This window comes from Oncorhynchus mykiss, chromosome 23, assembly GCF_057628025.1.
Source record: "Oncorhynchus mykiss isolate SJ-2025 chromosome 23, ASM5762802v1, whole genome shotgun sequence".
Taxonomy (NCBI): Eukaryota; Metazoa; Chordata; class Actinopteri; order Salmoniformes; family Salmonidae; genus Oncorhynchus; species Oncorhynchus mykiss.
In genome coordinates this window covers 56,693,744-56,710,000 of record NC_143044.1, presented here as the reverse complement: position 1 = coordinate 56,710,000, position 16,257 = coordinate 56,693,744, and the positions used below count along the sequence as shown (strand labels likewise).

At 42.0% G+C, this 16,257-nt stretch overlaps 1 protein-coding gene across 5 annotated transcripts in view; it reads right to left on the bottom strand.

Annotated features, from left to right (window-relative positions):
• Positions 1-10,314, bottom strand: part of LOC110513446 (A disintegrin and metalloproteinase with thrombospondin motifs 14) — a 140,709-nt gene extending 130,395 nt beyond the window's left edge. For 4 of the 5 annotated variants that reach the window (XM_090217740.1, XM_090217742.1, XM_090217741.1 and 1 more), the window contains exons 1-2: positions 9,206-10,314; positions 7,643-8,100 (exon numbers count right to left, since the gene is read on the bottom strand). In XM_090217740.1, coding sequence (XP_090073866.1) covers positions 7,643-8,100; positions 9,206-9,296 — 549 coding nt within the window. In that variant the 5' untranslated portion in view covers positions 9,297-10,314. The remainder of the gene's footprint in view (positions 1-7,642; positions 8,101-9,205) is intronic. The other variant, XM_090217745.1, reaches the window with a different exon arrangement.
• Positions 10,315-16,257: the final 5,943 nt, after the last annotated feature.

Below are 16,257 nucleotides of genomic sequence, written 5' to 3'. Positions count from 1 at the left end.
TAGCTACTGTAGGTATCATTCGTTACTGTAGGTATCATTAGCTACTGTAGGTATCATTAGTTACTGTAGGTATCATTAGTTACTGTAGGTATCATTAGCTAGCGTTAGTCGGCTGTTCCTGCGCCAAAACTCCTGTATTTTTCATCCTATAGCTGGTTCTCTATCTTCTTTTTAAATAGTGAGCCAACATGTTTTCAGAACATTTCTCTGAGTGATCAAAACTAACTTTCTCTCAACACTGAGTGTACAAAACATTAGGAACACCCTCAGTTCGTCTGGACATGGACTCTACAAGGTGTCGAAAGAGTTCTGGCCCATGTCGACTCCGATGCTTCCCACAGTTATTTCAAGTTGGCTGGATGTCCTTTGGGCGGTGGATCATTCTTGATTCACACAGGAAACTGTTGAGTGTAAAAAACCCAGCAGCGTTGCAGTTCTTGACACATTCAAACCGGTGCGCCTGGCACCTACAACCATACCCCGTTCAAAGGCACTTAAATATTTGGTCTTGCCCATTCACCCTCTGAATGGCACACACACTTAAACATCTTTATTTAACCTGTTTCCTACCCTTCATCTACACTGATTTAACCTGTTTCCTACCCTTCATCTACACTGATTTAACCTGTTTCCTACCCTTCATCTACACTGATTTAACCTGTTTCCTACCCTTCATCTACACTGATTTAACCTGTTTCCTACCCTTCATCTACACTGATTTAACCTGTTTCCTACCCTTCATCTACACTGATTGAAGTGGATGTTTTATTTTACTATGTAAGTGGGTTAAGAACAAATTCTTATTTACAATGACAGCCTAGGAACAGTGGGTTAACTGGTCTAGGAACAGTGGGTTAACTGCCTTGTTCAGGGGCAGAACGACAGCCTAGGAACAGTGGGTTAACTGCCTTGTTCAGGGGCAGAATGACAGCCTAGGAACAGTGGGTTAACTACCTTGTTCAGGGGCAGAACGACAGCCTAGGAACAGTGGGTTAACTGCCTTGTTCAGGGGCAGAACGACACCCTAGGAACAGTGAGTTAACTACCTTGTTCAGGGGCAGAACGACAGCCTAGGAACAGTGGGTTAACTGCCTGTTCAGGGGCAGAACGACAGCCTAGGAACAGTGGGTTAACTGGTCTAGGAACAGTGGGTTAATTGGTCTAGGAACAGTGGGTTAACTGGTCTAGGAACAGTGGGTTAACTGGTCTAGGAACAGTGGGTTAACTGGTCTAGGAACAGTGGGTTAACTGGTCTAGGAACAGTGGGTTAACTGGTCTAGGAACAGTGGGTTAACTGGTCTAGGAACAGTGGGTTAACTGCCTTGTTCAGGGGCAGAACCACAGCCTAGGAACAGTGGGTTAACTGGTCTAGGAACAGTGGGTTAACTGGTCTAGGAACAGTGGGTTAACTGGTCTAGGAACAGTGGGTTAACTGGTCTAGGAACAGTGGGTTAACTGGTCTAGGAACAGTGGGTTAACTGGTGTAGGAACAGTGGGTTAACTGGTCTAGGAACAGTGGGTTAACTGGTCTAGGAACAGTGGGTTAACTGCCTTGTTCAGGGGCAGAACGACAGATTTTTGTCAGCTCTGGTAATCGATCTAGCAACCTTTTGGCCAAACGCTCTAACCACTAGGCTACCTGCTGTCCCAATTTAACAAGTGACATCAATAAGCTTAGCTTTCACCTGGATTCACCTGGTCAAAGTCTATGTCATGGAAAGAGCAGGCGTTCCTAATGTTTTGTCCACTCAGTGACCAATATGTTTGAAACATCAAATCTCAATCAAATCGCAATAACCAATAACAATAACAATAACAATAACCATAACCAATAACAATAACCAATAACCAATAACAATAACCAATAACAATAACCAATAACAATAACAATAACCAATAACAATAACCAATAACAATAACCATGACCAATAACAATAACAATAACCAATAACCAATAACAATAACAAATAACAATAACAATAACCAATAACAATAACCAATAACAATAACAATAACCAATAACAATAACCAATAACAATAACCAATAACAATAACCAATAACAATAACAATAACCAATAACAATAACCAATAACAATAACCAATAACAATAACAATAACCAATAACAATAACCAATAACCATAACAATAACAATAACAATAACAATAACAATAACAATAACCAATAACAATAACCAATAACCAATAACCAATAACAATAACAATAACCAATAACAATAACCAATAACAATAACCAATAACAATAACCAATAACAATAACAATAACCAATAACAATAACCAATAACCAATAACCATAACAATAACCAATAACAATAACAATAACAATAACCAATAACAATAACCAATAACAATAACCAATAACAATAACCAATAACAATAACAATAACCAATAACAATAACCAATAACAATAACCAATAACCATAACAATAACCAATAACAATAACAAATAACAATAACCAATACCAATAACCAATAACAATAACAATAACAAATAACAATAACCAATAACAATAACCAATAACAAATAACAATAACCAATAACAATAACCAATAACAATAACAATAACCAATAACAATAACCAATAACAATAACCAATAACAAATAACAATAACCAATAACAATAACCAATAACAATAACCAATAACAATAACCAATAACAATAACAAATAACCAATAACCAATAACAATAACAATAACCAATAACAATAACAAATAACCAATAACAATAACAATAACAATAACCAATAACAATAACATGTTCATAATTTATCAAAACTGTCCCTTATAAGTCTGAGAATGTTTGTGAATTTGGTTATTAAGCAAAACGCAACTTTTCCAGATCAATATTGTTCAGAAAAGTATTTGTTATTTTCTTCAGTCCCATGGAGAAATGCAGTCTGTTTGAGAGCACCAACATCATTTTAAACCAGAAACTACAGTAAGAAAGAACAACATTCAGGACCTTTTAGGCTACGGGACTGATTCCCTCACTCAAGAGTACACAGAACAGAATAGCATTGTCCTCATATGGTTGGTTTGTCATTTACAATGAACAAACAGATCTGGGACCCGGCTGATAGTACAGTAGAGTATACAGTACTAGGGTGTGTGTGTGTGTGTGTGTGTGTGGGGTGGGGTGGGGGGGGTGTGGGGTGTGGTGTGTGTGTGTGTGCACAAGCATGTCTGTAATTACCTCAGAGTGAGAAAACAATGTCTCTTTAATGAATGATCTCATTGTTCTTATGCTGAACAGTGGTGCTCTATTCTTCTGCCCCTGTCTGTTGGGGGGGGGGGGGGGTGTTGACAGAAATAAGTGCAATGTAATGGGGTAATGTAGGGTATATTACACACACACACACACACACACACACACACACACACACACACACCGCACAAATACACATAAAACAACATAGACAAAGAAGCAACCAGAGTTCAACAGTGTTAGCCAGGTTAGGAGAACCAGGTGGTTCAGAGTTCAACAGGATTAGACAAGTTAGGAGAACCAGGTGGTTCAGAGTTCAACAGTGTTAGCCAGGTTAGGAGAACCAGGTGTTTCAGAGTTCAAGAGAGTTAGACAGGTTAGGAGAACCAGGTGGTTCAGAGTTCAACAGGGTTAGACAGGTTAGGAGAACCAGGTGGTTCAGAGTTCAACATGGTTAGACAGGTTAGGAGAACCAGGTGGCTCAGAGTTCAACATGGTTAGACAGGTTAGGAGAACCAGGTGGCTCAGAGTTCAACAGGGTTAGCCAGGTTAGGAGAACCAGGTGGCTCAGAGTTCAACAGGGTTAGACAGGTTAGGAGAACCAGGTGGTTCAGAGTTCAACATGGTTAGACAGGTTAGGAGAACCAGGTGGCTCAGAGTTCAACAGGGTTAGCCAGGTTAGGAGAACCAGGTGTTTTTTTCTCCCAGTGTTAACTTGACAAGTGGCAGAATAATATCCACATAGGCATGTCATTAGAGGTCAAGGGTGAAAATGCTGTCTTAAATCACTATTCCTTGCATGTTGTTTATGTCAGAAGTAGCAAGGAAGGTGACAGACTGCGATGGAACGTCACCTCAGCTTGGTCCAGCTATCATTACCACCCAATACTTTATATCAGACTGCGATGGAACGTCACCTCAGCTTGGTCCAGCTATCATTACCACCCAATACTTTATATCAGACTGCGATGGAACGTCACCTCAGCTTGGTCCAGCTATCATTACCACCCAATACTTTATATCAGACTGCGATGGAACGTCACCTCAGCTTGGTCCAGCTATCATTACCACCCAATACTTTATATCAGACTGCGATGGAACGTCACCTCAGCTTGGTCCAGCTATCATTACCACCCAATACTTTATATCAGACTGCGATGGGACGTCACCTCAGCTTGGTCCAGCTATCATTACCACCCAATACTTTATATCAGACTGCGATGGAACGTCACCTCAGCTTGGTCCAGCTATCATTACCACCCAATACTTTATATCAGACTGCGATGGAACGTCACCTCAGCTTGGTCCAGCTATCATTACCACCCAATACTTTATATCAGACTGCGATGGAACGTCACCTCAGCTTGGTCCAGCTATCATTACCACCCAATACTTTATATCACAGATGACTTGTTTGGTGGTCATAACACCTGGTTCTCCTAACGTATCTAACCCTGTTAAAGTTCTGCCCAGGTCTTGACAGTTGTGTCCTGTATTATCCTGTGTCCTGTGTGAAATGAAGTATGCTCACTCTAATTATCTCTCTCCCTCCCGTCACAGAGGACCTGAGCCCTGGGACCATGCCTCAGGACTACCTGGCCTGATGACTCCTTGCTGTCCCCAGTCCACCTGGCCGTGCTGCTGCTCCAGTTTCAACTGTTCTGACTGCTGCTATGGAACCCTGACCTGTTCACCCGACGTGCTACCTTGTCCCGGACCTGCTGTTTTCGACTCTCTCTCTCTATAGCACCTGCTGTCTCTAACTTTGAATGATCGACTATGAAAAGCCAACTGACATTTACTCCTGAGGTGCTGACCTGTTGCACCCTCTACAACCACTGTGATTATTATTATCTGACCCTGCTGGTCAACAATGAATGTTTGAAAAAAACTAAACTTATGAGCAGGAAGCATAGAAATAGCGTACATAGAACAGATCTAACGCTTCTTAGACTTGCTTTCAATGAGAATGACATATCTATAACTCACAGTTCTATGTGAATTTAGTCGGTCGTCCAAACAAAAGCCCTTAACCTGGGAAAATGTAAAACTGACCCAAGAACAGCACCTAGGGGCAACTTCACCCTACACATTTTAGTAATTTAGAAGACGATCTTAAACATTTTCATACTTTTTCCTACTATAGGTGAAAAAGTTTGTGACAGTGTAGTAACAGAGCAGTAACAGTAACAGAGCAGTAACAGAGCAGTAACAGTAACAGAGCAGTAACCGAGCAGAGCAGTAACAGAGCAGTAACAGTAACAGAGCAGTAACAGAGCAGTAACAGAGCAGAGCAGTAACAGAACAGAGCAGTAACAGAGCAGTAACAGAGCAGTAACAGAGCAGGAACAGTAACAGAGCAGTAACAGAGCAGTAACAGAGCAGTAACAGAGCAGTAACAGTAACAGAGCAGTAACAGTAACAGAGCAGTAACAGAGCAGTAACAGAGCAGTAACAGTAACAGAGCAGTAACAGTAACATAGCCGTAACAGAGCAGAGCAGTAACAGAGCAGTAACAGAGCAGTAACAGAGCAGTAACATGAGTTCCATTTAGCATAAGTGTTGGAAAAAGGGAAAGTAATGGCTGGACAGTTTAACAGAAAACTATTCCCTCAACAGAGAAAGTAATGTCTGGACAGCTTAACAGAAAACTATTCCCTCAACAGAGAAAGTAATGTCTGGACATCTTAACAGAAAACTATTCCCTCAACAGAGAAAGTAATGTCTGGACATCTTAACAGAAAACTATTCCCTCAACAGAGAAAGTAATGTCTGGACAGCTTAACAGAACACTATTCCCTCAACAGAGAAAGTAATGTCTGGACATCTTAACAGAACACTATTCCCTCAACAGAGAAAGTAATGTCTGGACAGCTTAACAGAACACTATTCGTGGGTCCAGATTTGAGTTGTATCAGCTTGAACATTTTGAGTAACACCCCCACTAAGCCACGCCTCCAATATAATTTCCCAGTGTGCTTTGCCTTTTCGAGTGTATTGTCGAAGTTACCACCCATGACTGTATTTGTTAGTGACAGAGACATGACTGTCGAATTCCTTCATTTTCAGCCCTGTGGCCTTCGCAAAGTGACTTCCTAGGTGAATGTTGTTGTTATAATAAAACGGTTGTATTACATATCTTATGTATTACATATCTAATAAGGCCTAACTTTACCCTCACTCAGTGGCCTAAAACTCATGGTTTTACAGGCCACATGAGGCCTGCAAGTAGGGGTTGCAAAAATTCTGATACTTTCCCAAAAATTCCCAGAATTTCAAGAAAAATTCTAGTTGAAGGATTTCCAGGAATCTTCCAACCAGGATTTCTGGAAAAAAAACCTGTGAAATGCAGCAGAATTTTCCAATCCTACCTGCAGGTCACATTATGCTGGCTTGCAAAGGTGATGTGTAATTCCTATTGGAATCCAGCCAGGGTTAGGATATCCAACCGCTGATGTTTATTCAGCCTCAACCTGCATTCATAGTGACTGCCAGGGCTAGGAACAGTGTGAGGAGAATACCTACATTTAAACAGTGTACAGCAGCCTGGTCCCAGATCTGTTCGTGCTGTCTTGCCAACTCATTTGGTTAGATTACAGTGTACAGCAGCCTGGTCCCAGATCTGTTCGTGCTGTCTTGCCAACTCATATGGTTAGATTACAGTGTACAGCAGCCTGGTCCCAGATCTGTTTGTGCTGTCTTGCCAACTCATTTGGTTAGATTACAGTGTACAGCAGCCTGGTCCCAGATCTGTTCGTGCTGTCTTGCCAACTCATATGGTTAGATTACAGTGTACAGCAGCCTGGTCCCAGATCTGTTCGTGCTGTCTTGCCAACTCATATGGTTAGATTACAGTGTACAGCAGCCTGGTCCCAGATCTGTTTGTGCTGTCTTGCCAACTCATATGGTTAGATTACAGTGTACAGCAGCCTGGTCCCAGATCTGTTCGTGCTGTCTTGCCAACTCATATGGTTAGATTACAGTGTACAGCAGCCTGGTCCCAGATCTGTTCGTGCTGTCTTGCCAACTCATATGGTTAGATTACAGTGTACAGCAGCCTGGTCCCAGATCTGTTTGTGCTGTCTTGCCAACTCATATGGTTAGATTACAGTGTACAGCAGCCTTGTCCCAGATCTGTTTGTGCTGTCTTGCCAACTCATATGGTTAGATTACAGTGTACAGCAGCCTGGTCCCAGATCTGTTCATGCTGTCTTGCCAACTCATATAGTTAGATTACAGTATACAGCACCCTGGTCCCAGATCTGTACTATCAGCCAGATCTGAGACCTGGCTGATAGTACAGTATACAATACTAGGTGTGTGTGTGTGTGTGTGTGTGTGTGTGCGCGCACTAACTCATTTGCACCATTGTATTGTATGGAATTCAGGGAGGGTGGGTTTGGTTATTGACTTACCAGTCCATCACAGTTGCTTATGGCAACAGTGGCCTCTGGCATGTTGGATATGTCTCCAGTGAAAACACAGTCCCCGTGGAGACGCTCCTTAGCCTTCTCCTCGAAGTCCTCCTGCCATTCCACAAATGCCCCCGGAGCCACCAGCCTCCTGTTTGCTTTGAGGCGAAGGTGCAACTCTTTCCCAAACACAGTGACGTTGAAAAACAGGTGTTGGCCTGCGCCAGGGGTGATAGAGGGTGTCTCGGGGACGCTACGGGCCACACGCCTCTTTCCCGGACCAGGGGATGAGGAAGCACCAGCACCACCACTTGCATCAGCACCTTCACTTTCACTTTCTCCCGTTGCAGCTGAGGCCCAGGCTCCTGAGACTGAGACCACGTGGGAGATGTAGCGGCCGTGGGAGTCTGTGCTGAACGGCACCATAAGACCATATTCACTTAACTTTCCAGAGAGATGTTCTGATGAGACAAATAGTCAAGAATAACATCAGAGAAACAGAGACAACTAGACAGTTATAATATAAACTCTTAGAAGAAAAGGGTCTCAAAAGGGCTCTTAGGCTGTCCCCATAGGATAACCCTTTCAGATCCATATAGAACTCTTTTGGGTTCCAGGTAGAACTCTTTTTGGATCCCATATAGAACTCTTTTGGGTTCCAGGTAGAACTCTTTTGGGTTCCAGGTAGAACTCTTTTTGGATCCCATATAGAACTCTTTTGGGTTCCAGGTAGAACTCTTTTGGGTTCCAGGTAGAACTCTTTTTGGATCCCATATAGAACTCTTTTTGGATCCCATATAGAACTCTTTTGGGTTCCAGGTAGAACTCTTTTTGGATCCATATAGAACTCTTTTGGGTTCCATATAGAACTCTTTTGGGTTCCAGGTAGAATCCTCTGTGGAAACGGTTTTTACATGGAACCAAAAAGGGGTTCTACCTGAAACCAAAACGGGTTCTTCAAAGGGTTATCTTATGGGGACAGCCAAATAACCGTTTTAGGTTCTAGATAGCACATTTCTTTCCCAGAGAGTAAGAACTTATGCACAGAAATGTGTGGGAACTTATGGGAATTTATGGGAACCTGGTGAAAGGCACAGAAAATAATATAGGATACTTTAATTGAAACAATGATTATACTCTGGTGTGGATTAGAGTAATGCATGCTAGTTAAAGGAGAATTGGCCTAATAACAAATGGTTCATGAATATGGAAGATTATATTTTTATTCTTTTTTTTAACCTTTATTTAAGAAGATATTTGAACTTCTGAACAGTGGAGACACATGATAATATGTCTCTAGTTTAGTCTATGGGTTATGAGCAAGCCAGTTGCATCACTAAAGGTTTAGTTTAGTTTGGCTAAACCCTTTCAGGTACAACTAAATTATTGGACTAGTTTGTGGCATTTCTGGACACGTTCTTCAATAAGACCTCAGTCTCTATCAAACCCAGGGGGTTATATAACTTCAGATACAGTATGCCATACGTTTTATAGCCCTCTGCTCAAAATCAACAGTTGAATACCAAAAAGTTGAGGGAAAAAAAGTGTACAATCATAAGAACTTACCATGTGATTTCACAGTATGTTTGTGATCTAAAAATATCAAACTGAGAGAACAGCACATCAATAAATATATACAATTCAGAGCGAAAGCCATTGTGGAATGACGAGCTGCCGCTTCACTTCAGTCCACTCCTCACGGGAGTTGAAGTTTCCTTTCTATTGTAAACGTTGTAGTAGGCAAACCGCTGTTCCCTCTCGCCCTCCTCTCCTGCTCCAGTCCTGAACGCAACACACTTTATGAGAAAGAAAAAACAACTTCTCAATCTTTAACTTCTTCAGCGAAGCCGCCGTCGAGCATTCTTCTGAACGTTACCGCAAACGCAAACCAAACTGACCGGTGAATTCACAAGTTGTTCCAATCTTTTGGCTTCCGTTGAACTGTGCATGAAGCAGGACAGCCCCATCCATTTAGGAAAGGGGAAAAACCGGGGGTGCTGCTGATGACGACAGCTGCCTGCCCGGCTAATCGGAGAGTTCAGGGAGGTACAGATAAACTAACTCACAGCCGGAGCCTGGAACTGTTTAGATGCCTTGTGGTTGTTTAGAAAAAGAGAGAGGTAGGCCTGCACCTTCATATATGCAGTCATTGGCCTACAACCATACTCATTCGTATAAAATTCAACCCTAACCCCAACCTCAGAAGTATAAAAGCATTCCTGCACACAAACATCTGCGGCGCAGTCCCGCACCATTACGCACGGATGGGGAGGCGTTAGTACAAAAATTGAAGTCGGACTTCTCTAACTTCACGAAACTGTAAGCCACAGAGGTTTTTAGGGTAAACGCATTCTGTCCACTGGTCTGTGAGAGAGACTCTGACACACAGGGAGAGAACAAGTCGTGGCGAATTGTTTAGTTTGTGAAACAAGTCTTGGAATGCACATTTAGTACGTAACTGTCTGCGGGCATGGATCTAACCACCCGAACTATTCTTAAAATAAAAAATAACAGAGTATGTCTTCTGTTCAAATAAACGTTTTTACTGCAAGATTTTATAAAAGTAATGGAAAAGTAATGATTCATACATTTACCTAAAGGCTACTGTCTAAGTTCCATCATCAGTAGGCTACGTTAACGTGTGAATATTATATTTATGGGTAAGAATTGTATGTAATATCCTTGAAATGCTTCTGAATATATTTACAGTAGCACCGCCTACTGATAGGAAGTGGTGAGGAGTTTATCCGTCACTTATCCCCCCAGCCGAGACTGAACACTCGTTTCCGATGTAAATAGAAAATAAAAATGTCTATTTAACTCTTGAAAAGAGTCGTACAATGATTTCACCAAAAAATGATTGATTGCTAGATGATATGATATAAATGTAGATTTGAGTTGATCAGATCCTTTCCTCATTGCTGCTCCAAACCTCTTGGTGATGGGATGTGTCGACTCTACACAGCTAGGCCATTATCTCTACTACTATTGACCATTGTGTTTACAAAAAAATATATATAAATATAACACATTTCATAAGTCAACAATATCATGAAAAGGGGGGATATTATTTAAACCTGCAGATGCCACTAAATGTATATGACATTCATTCCACTTGTAGTAAAAAAAAAAAAGACTCAATGAATTCCTCCAGTCATTGAAAGGGTTTTTTAAAGTATAAAATGTGAAATGACTTGTCTCTTCCACCAGTGGAATGGAAGGCTGCGGGCTCGGTGTCGAAGACTCCTGGATGGCTGTTTTTATGACCGCCCACATCGACCCTCGGAGGTACTCAACCCAAACCACACTAGTGAATCATAGAATGACTCCACACAAAATAACTACCCGTGGACCGCTGAGTCTACCTGTAAGGAAAGCTTTAAAGGGTCCTTCAGAGGCCAAGATAGAACTGACCTAAACTAAAAGTAACTGTGTCTAGACGGAACCCCATCTTCCATTCTAAACCAGTTTCCTCCCTGAGAGGGAACTGCCTGCCTGACTTCCTGTCTCTCTGTCTGTCTGTGTCTGACTGCCTGCCTGCCTCTCTGTCTGACTGGCTGCCTGTCTGTCTCTCTGTCTGTCTGTGTGTCTGACTGTCTGCCTGTCTGTCTCTCTGTCTGTCTGCGTGTCTGACTGCTGCCTGTCTGTCTCTCTGTCTGTCTGCGTGTCTGACGGCCTGCCTGTCTGTCTCTTTGTCTGTCTGCATGTCTGACTGCCTGCCTGTCTGTCTGTCTCTCTGCGTGTCTGACTGACTGACTGCCTGTCTGTCTCTCTGTCTGTCTGTCTGTCTGTCTGTCTCTTTGTCTGTCTGCATGTCTGACTGCCTGCCTGTCTGTCTGTCTCTCTGCGTGTCTGACTGACTGCCTGCCTGTCTGACTGCCTGTATGCCTCTCTGTCTCTCTGCGTGTCTGACTGTCTGTCTGTCTTTCTGTCTGCGTGTCTGACTGCCTGTCTGTCTGTGTGTCTGACTGCCTGCCTGTCTGTCTGTCTCTCTGTCCGTGTGTCTGACTGCCTGCCTGTCTGTCTGTCTCTTTGCGTGTCTGACTGCCTGTCTGTCTGTCTGTCTGTCTCTCTGTCTGTCTGCATGTCTGACTGCCTGCCTGTCTGTCTGTCTCTCTGCGTGTCTGACTGACTGCCTGCCTGTCTGACTGCCTGTATGCCTCTCTGTCTCTCTGCGTGTCTGACTGTCTGTCTGTCTTTCTGTCTGCGTGTCTGACTGCCTGTCTGTCTGTGTGTCTGACTTCCTGCCTGTCTGTCTGTCTCTCTGTCCGTGTGTCTGACTGCCTGCCTGTCTGTCTGTCTCTTTGCGTGTCTGACTGCCTGTCTGTCTGTCTGTCTGTCTCTCTGTCTGTCTGCGTGTCTGACTGCCTGCCTGTCTGTCTCTCTATCTGTCTGTGTGTCTGACTGCCTGCCTGTCTGTCTGTCTCTCTGTCCGTGTGTCTGACTGCCTGCCTGTCTGTCTGTCTCTTTGCGTGTCTGACTGCCTGTCTGTCTGTCTCTCTGTCTGTCTGCGTGTCTGACTGCCTGCCTGTCTGTCTGTCTCTTTGCGTGTCTGACTGCCTGCCTGCCTGTCTGTCTGTCTCTCTGTCTGTCTGCGTGTCTGACTGTGTGTCTGTCTCTCTTTCTCTCTGTCTGTCTGCGTGTCTGACTGCTGCCTGTCTCTCTGTCTGTCTGCGTGTCTGACTGCTGCCTGTCTCTCTGTCTGTCTGCATGTCTGACTGCTGCTTGTCTCTCTGTCTGTCTGCGTGTCTGACTGTCTGTCTGTCTGTCTGTCTGTCTGTCTGTCTCTCTCTCTGAATGCCTCAACACCCTGTCAGTCTTCAGGATAATTGTCTACTTGTTTCTAGGATGGACAGTCAATGTGGAGCAGGTGTGGTTTTTATGCCTTGGTTCATCTATGATGGCACATCCACAGTCATCACTATAGACTAGTAGAGATGGTTGATGGTACATGCACAGTCATCACTATAGACTAGTAGAGATGGTTGATGGTACATGCACAGTCATCACTATAGACTAGTAGAGATGGTTGATGGTACATGCACAGTCATCACTATAGACTAGTAGAGATGGTTGATGGTACATGCACAGTCATCACTATAGACTAGTAGAGATGGTTGATGGTACATGCACAGTCATCACTATAGACTAGTAGAGATGGTTGATGGTACATGCACAGTCATCACTATAGACTAGTAGAGATGGTTGATGGTACATGCACAGCCATCACTATAGACTAGTAGAGATGGTTGATGGTACATGCACAGTCATCACTATAGACTAGTAGAGATGGTTGATGGTACATGTACAGTCATCACTATAGACTAGTAGAGATGGTTGATGTTATCTGTACAGTCATCACTATAGACTAGTAGAGGGAGTTGATGGTCATCACTATAGACTAGTAGAGGGAGTTGATGTTATCTATACAGTCATCACTATAGACTAGTAGAGGGAGTTGATGGTCATCACTATAGACTAGTAGAGGGAGTTGATGGTATATATACAGTCATCACTATAGACTAGTAGAGGGAGTTGATGGTATATATACAGTCATCACTATAGACTAGTAGAGGGAGTTGATGGTATATATACAGTCATCACTATAGACTAGTAAAGGGAGTTGATGGTATATATACAGTCATCACTATAGACTAGTAGAGGGAGTTGATGGTCATCACTATAGACTAGTAGAGGGAGTTGATGGTATATATACAGTCATCACTATAGACTAGTAGAGGGAGTTGATGGTCATCACTATAGACTAGTAGAGGGAGTTGATGGTCATCACTATAGACTAGTAGAGGGAGTTGATGGTATATATACAGTCATCACTATAGACTAGTAGAGGGAGTTGATGGTCATCACTATAGACTAGTAGAGGGAGTTGATGTTATCTATACATTCATCACTATAGACTAGTAGAGGGAGTTGATGGTATATATACAGTCATCACTATAGACTAGTAGAGGGAGTTGATGGAATATATACAGTCATCACTATAGACTAGTAGAGGGAGTTGATGGTCATCACTATAGACTAGTAGAGGGAGTTGATGGTATATATACAGTCATCACTATAGACTAGTAGAGGGAGTTGATGGTATATATACAGTCATCACTATAGACTAGTAGAGGGAGTTGATGGTATATATACAGTCATCACTATAGACTAGTAGAGGGAGTTGATGGTATATATACAGTCATCACTATAGACTAGTAGAGGGAGTTGATGGTATATATACAGTCATCACTATAGACTAGTAGAGGGAGTTGATTTTATCTATACAGTCATCACTATAGACTAGTAAAGGGAGTTGATGGTATATATACAGTCATCACTATAGACTAGTAGAGGGAGTTGATGGTCATCACTATAGACTAGTAGAGGGAGTTGATGGTATATATACAGTCATCACTATAGACTAGTAGAGGGAGTTGATGTTATATATACAGTCATCACTATAGACTAGTAGAGGGAGTTGATGTTATATATACAGTCATCACTATAGACTAGTAGAGGGAGTTGATGGTATATATACAGTCATCACTATAGACTAGTAGAGGGAGTTGATGGTATATATACAGTCATCACTATAGACTAGTAGAGGGAGTTGATGGTATATATACAGTCATCACTATAGACTAGTAGAGGGAGTTGATGGTCATCACTATAGACTAGTAGAGGGAGTTGATGTTATATATACAGTCATCACTATAGACTAGTAGAGGGAGTTGATTTTATCTATACAGTCATCACTATAGACTAGTAGAGGGAGTTGATGTTATATATACAGTCATCACTATAGACTAGTAGAGGGAGTTGATGGTCATCACTATAGACTAGTAGAGGGAGTTGATGGTATATATACAGTCATCACTATAGACTAGTAGAGGGAGTTGATGTTATATATACAGTCATCACTATAGACTAGTAGAGGGAGTTGATGTTATATATACAGTCATCACTATAGACTAGTAGAGGGAGTTGATGGTATATATACAGTCATCACTATAGACTAGTAGAGGGAGTTGATGGTATATATACAGTCATCACTATAGACTAGTAGAGGGAGTTGATGGTATATATACAGTCATCACTATAGACTAGTAGAGGGAGTTGATGGTCATCACTATAGACTAGTAGAGGGAGTTGATGTTATATATACAGTCATCACTATAGACTAGTAGAGGGAGTTGATGGTCCTCACTATAGACTAGTAGAGGGAGTTGATGGTCCTCACTATAGACTAGTAGAGGGAGTTGATGGTCATCACTATAGACTAGTAGAGGGAGTTGATGTTATATATACAGTCATCACTATAGACTAGTAGAGGGAGTTGATGGTATATATACAGTCATCACTATAGACTAGTAGAGGGAGTTGATGGTCATCACTATAGACTAGTAGAGGGAGTTGATGGTATATATACAGTCATCACTATAGACTAGTAGAGGGAGTTGATGGTATTTATACAGTCCTCACTATAGACTAGTAGAGGGAGTTGATGTTATATATACAGTCATCACTATAGACTAGTAGAGGGAGTTGATGGTATATATACAGTCAACACTATAGACTAGTAGAGGGAGTTGATGGTCCTCACTATAGACTAGTAGAGGGAGTTGATGGTCATCACTATAGACTAGTAGAGATGGTTGATGGTACATGCACAGCCATCACTATAGACTAGTAGAGATGGTTGATGGTACATCCACAGTCATCACTATAGACTAGTAGAGATGGTTGATGGTACATCCACAGTCATCACTATAGACTAGTAGAGATGGTTGATGGTACATGCACAGTCATCACTATAGACTAGTAGAGATGGTTGATGGTACATGTACAGTCATCACTATAGACTAGTAGAGATGGTTGATGTTATCTGTACAGTCATCACTATAGACTAGTAGAGGGAGTTGATGGTCATCACTATAGACTAGTAGAGGGAGTTGATCTCATCTATACAGTCATCACTATAGACTAGTAGAGGGAGTTGATGGTATATATACAGTCATCACTATAGACTAGTAGAGGGAGTTGATGGTATATATACAGTCATCACTATAGACTAGTAGAGGGAGTTGATGGTATATATACAGTCATCACTATAGACTAGTAAAGGGAGTTGATGGTATATATACAGTCATCACTATAGACTAGTAGAGGGAGTTGATGGTCATCACTATAGACTAGTAGAGGGAGTTGATGGTATATATACAGTCATCACTATAGACTAGTAGAGGGAGTTGATGGTCATCACTATAGACTAGTAGAGGGAGTTGATGGTCATCACTATAGACTAGTAGAGGGAGTTGATGGTATATATACAGTCATCACTATAGACTAGTAGAGGGAGTTGATGGTCATCACTATAGACTAGTAGAGGGAGTTGATGTTATCTATACATTCATCACTGTAGACTAGTAAAGGGAGTTGATGGTATATATACAGTCATCACTATAGACTAGTAGAGGGAGTTGATGGAATATATACAGTCATCACTATAGACTAGTAGAGGGAGTTGATGGTCATCACTATAGACTAGTAGAGGGAGTTGATGGTATATATACAGTCATCACTATAGACTAGTAGAGGGAGTTGATGGTATATAT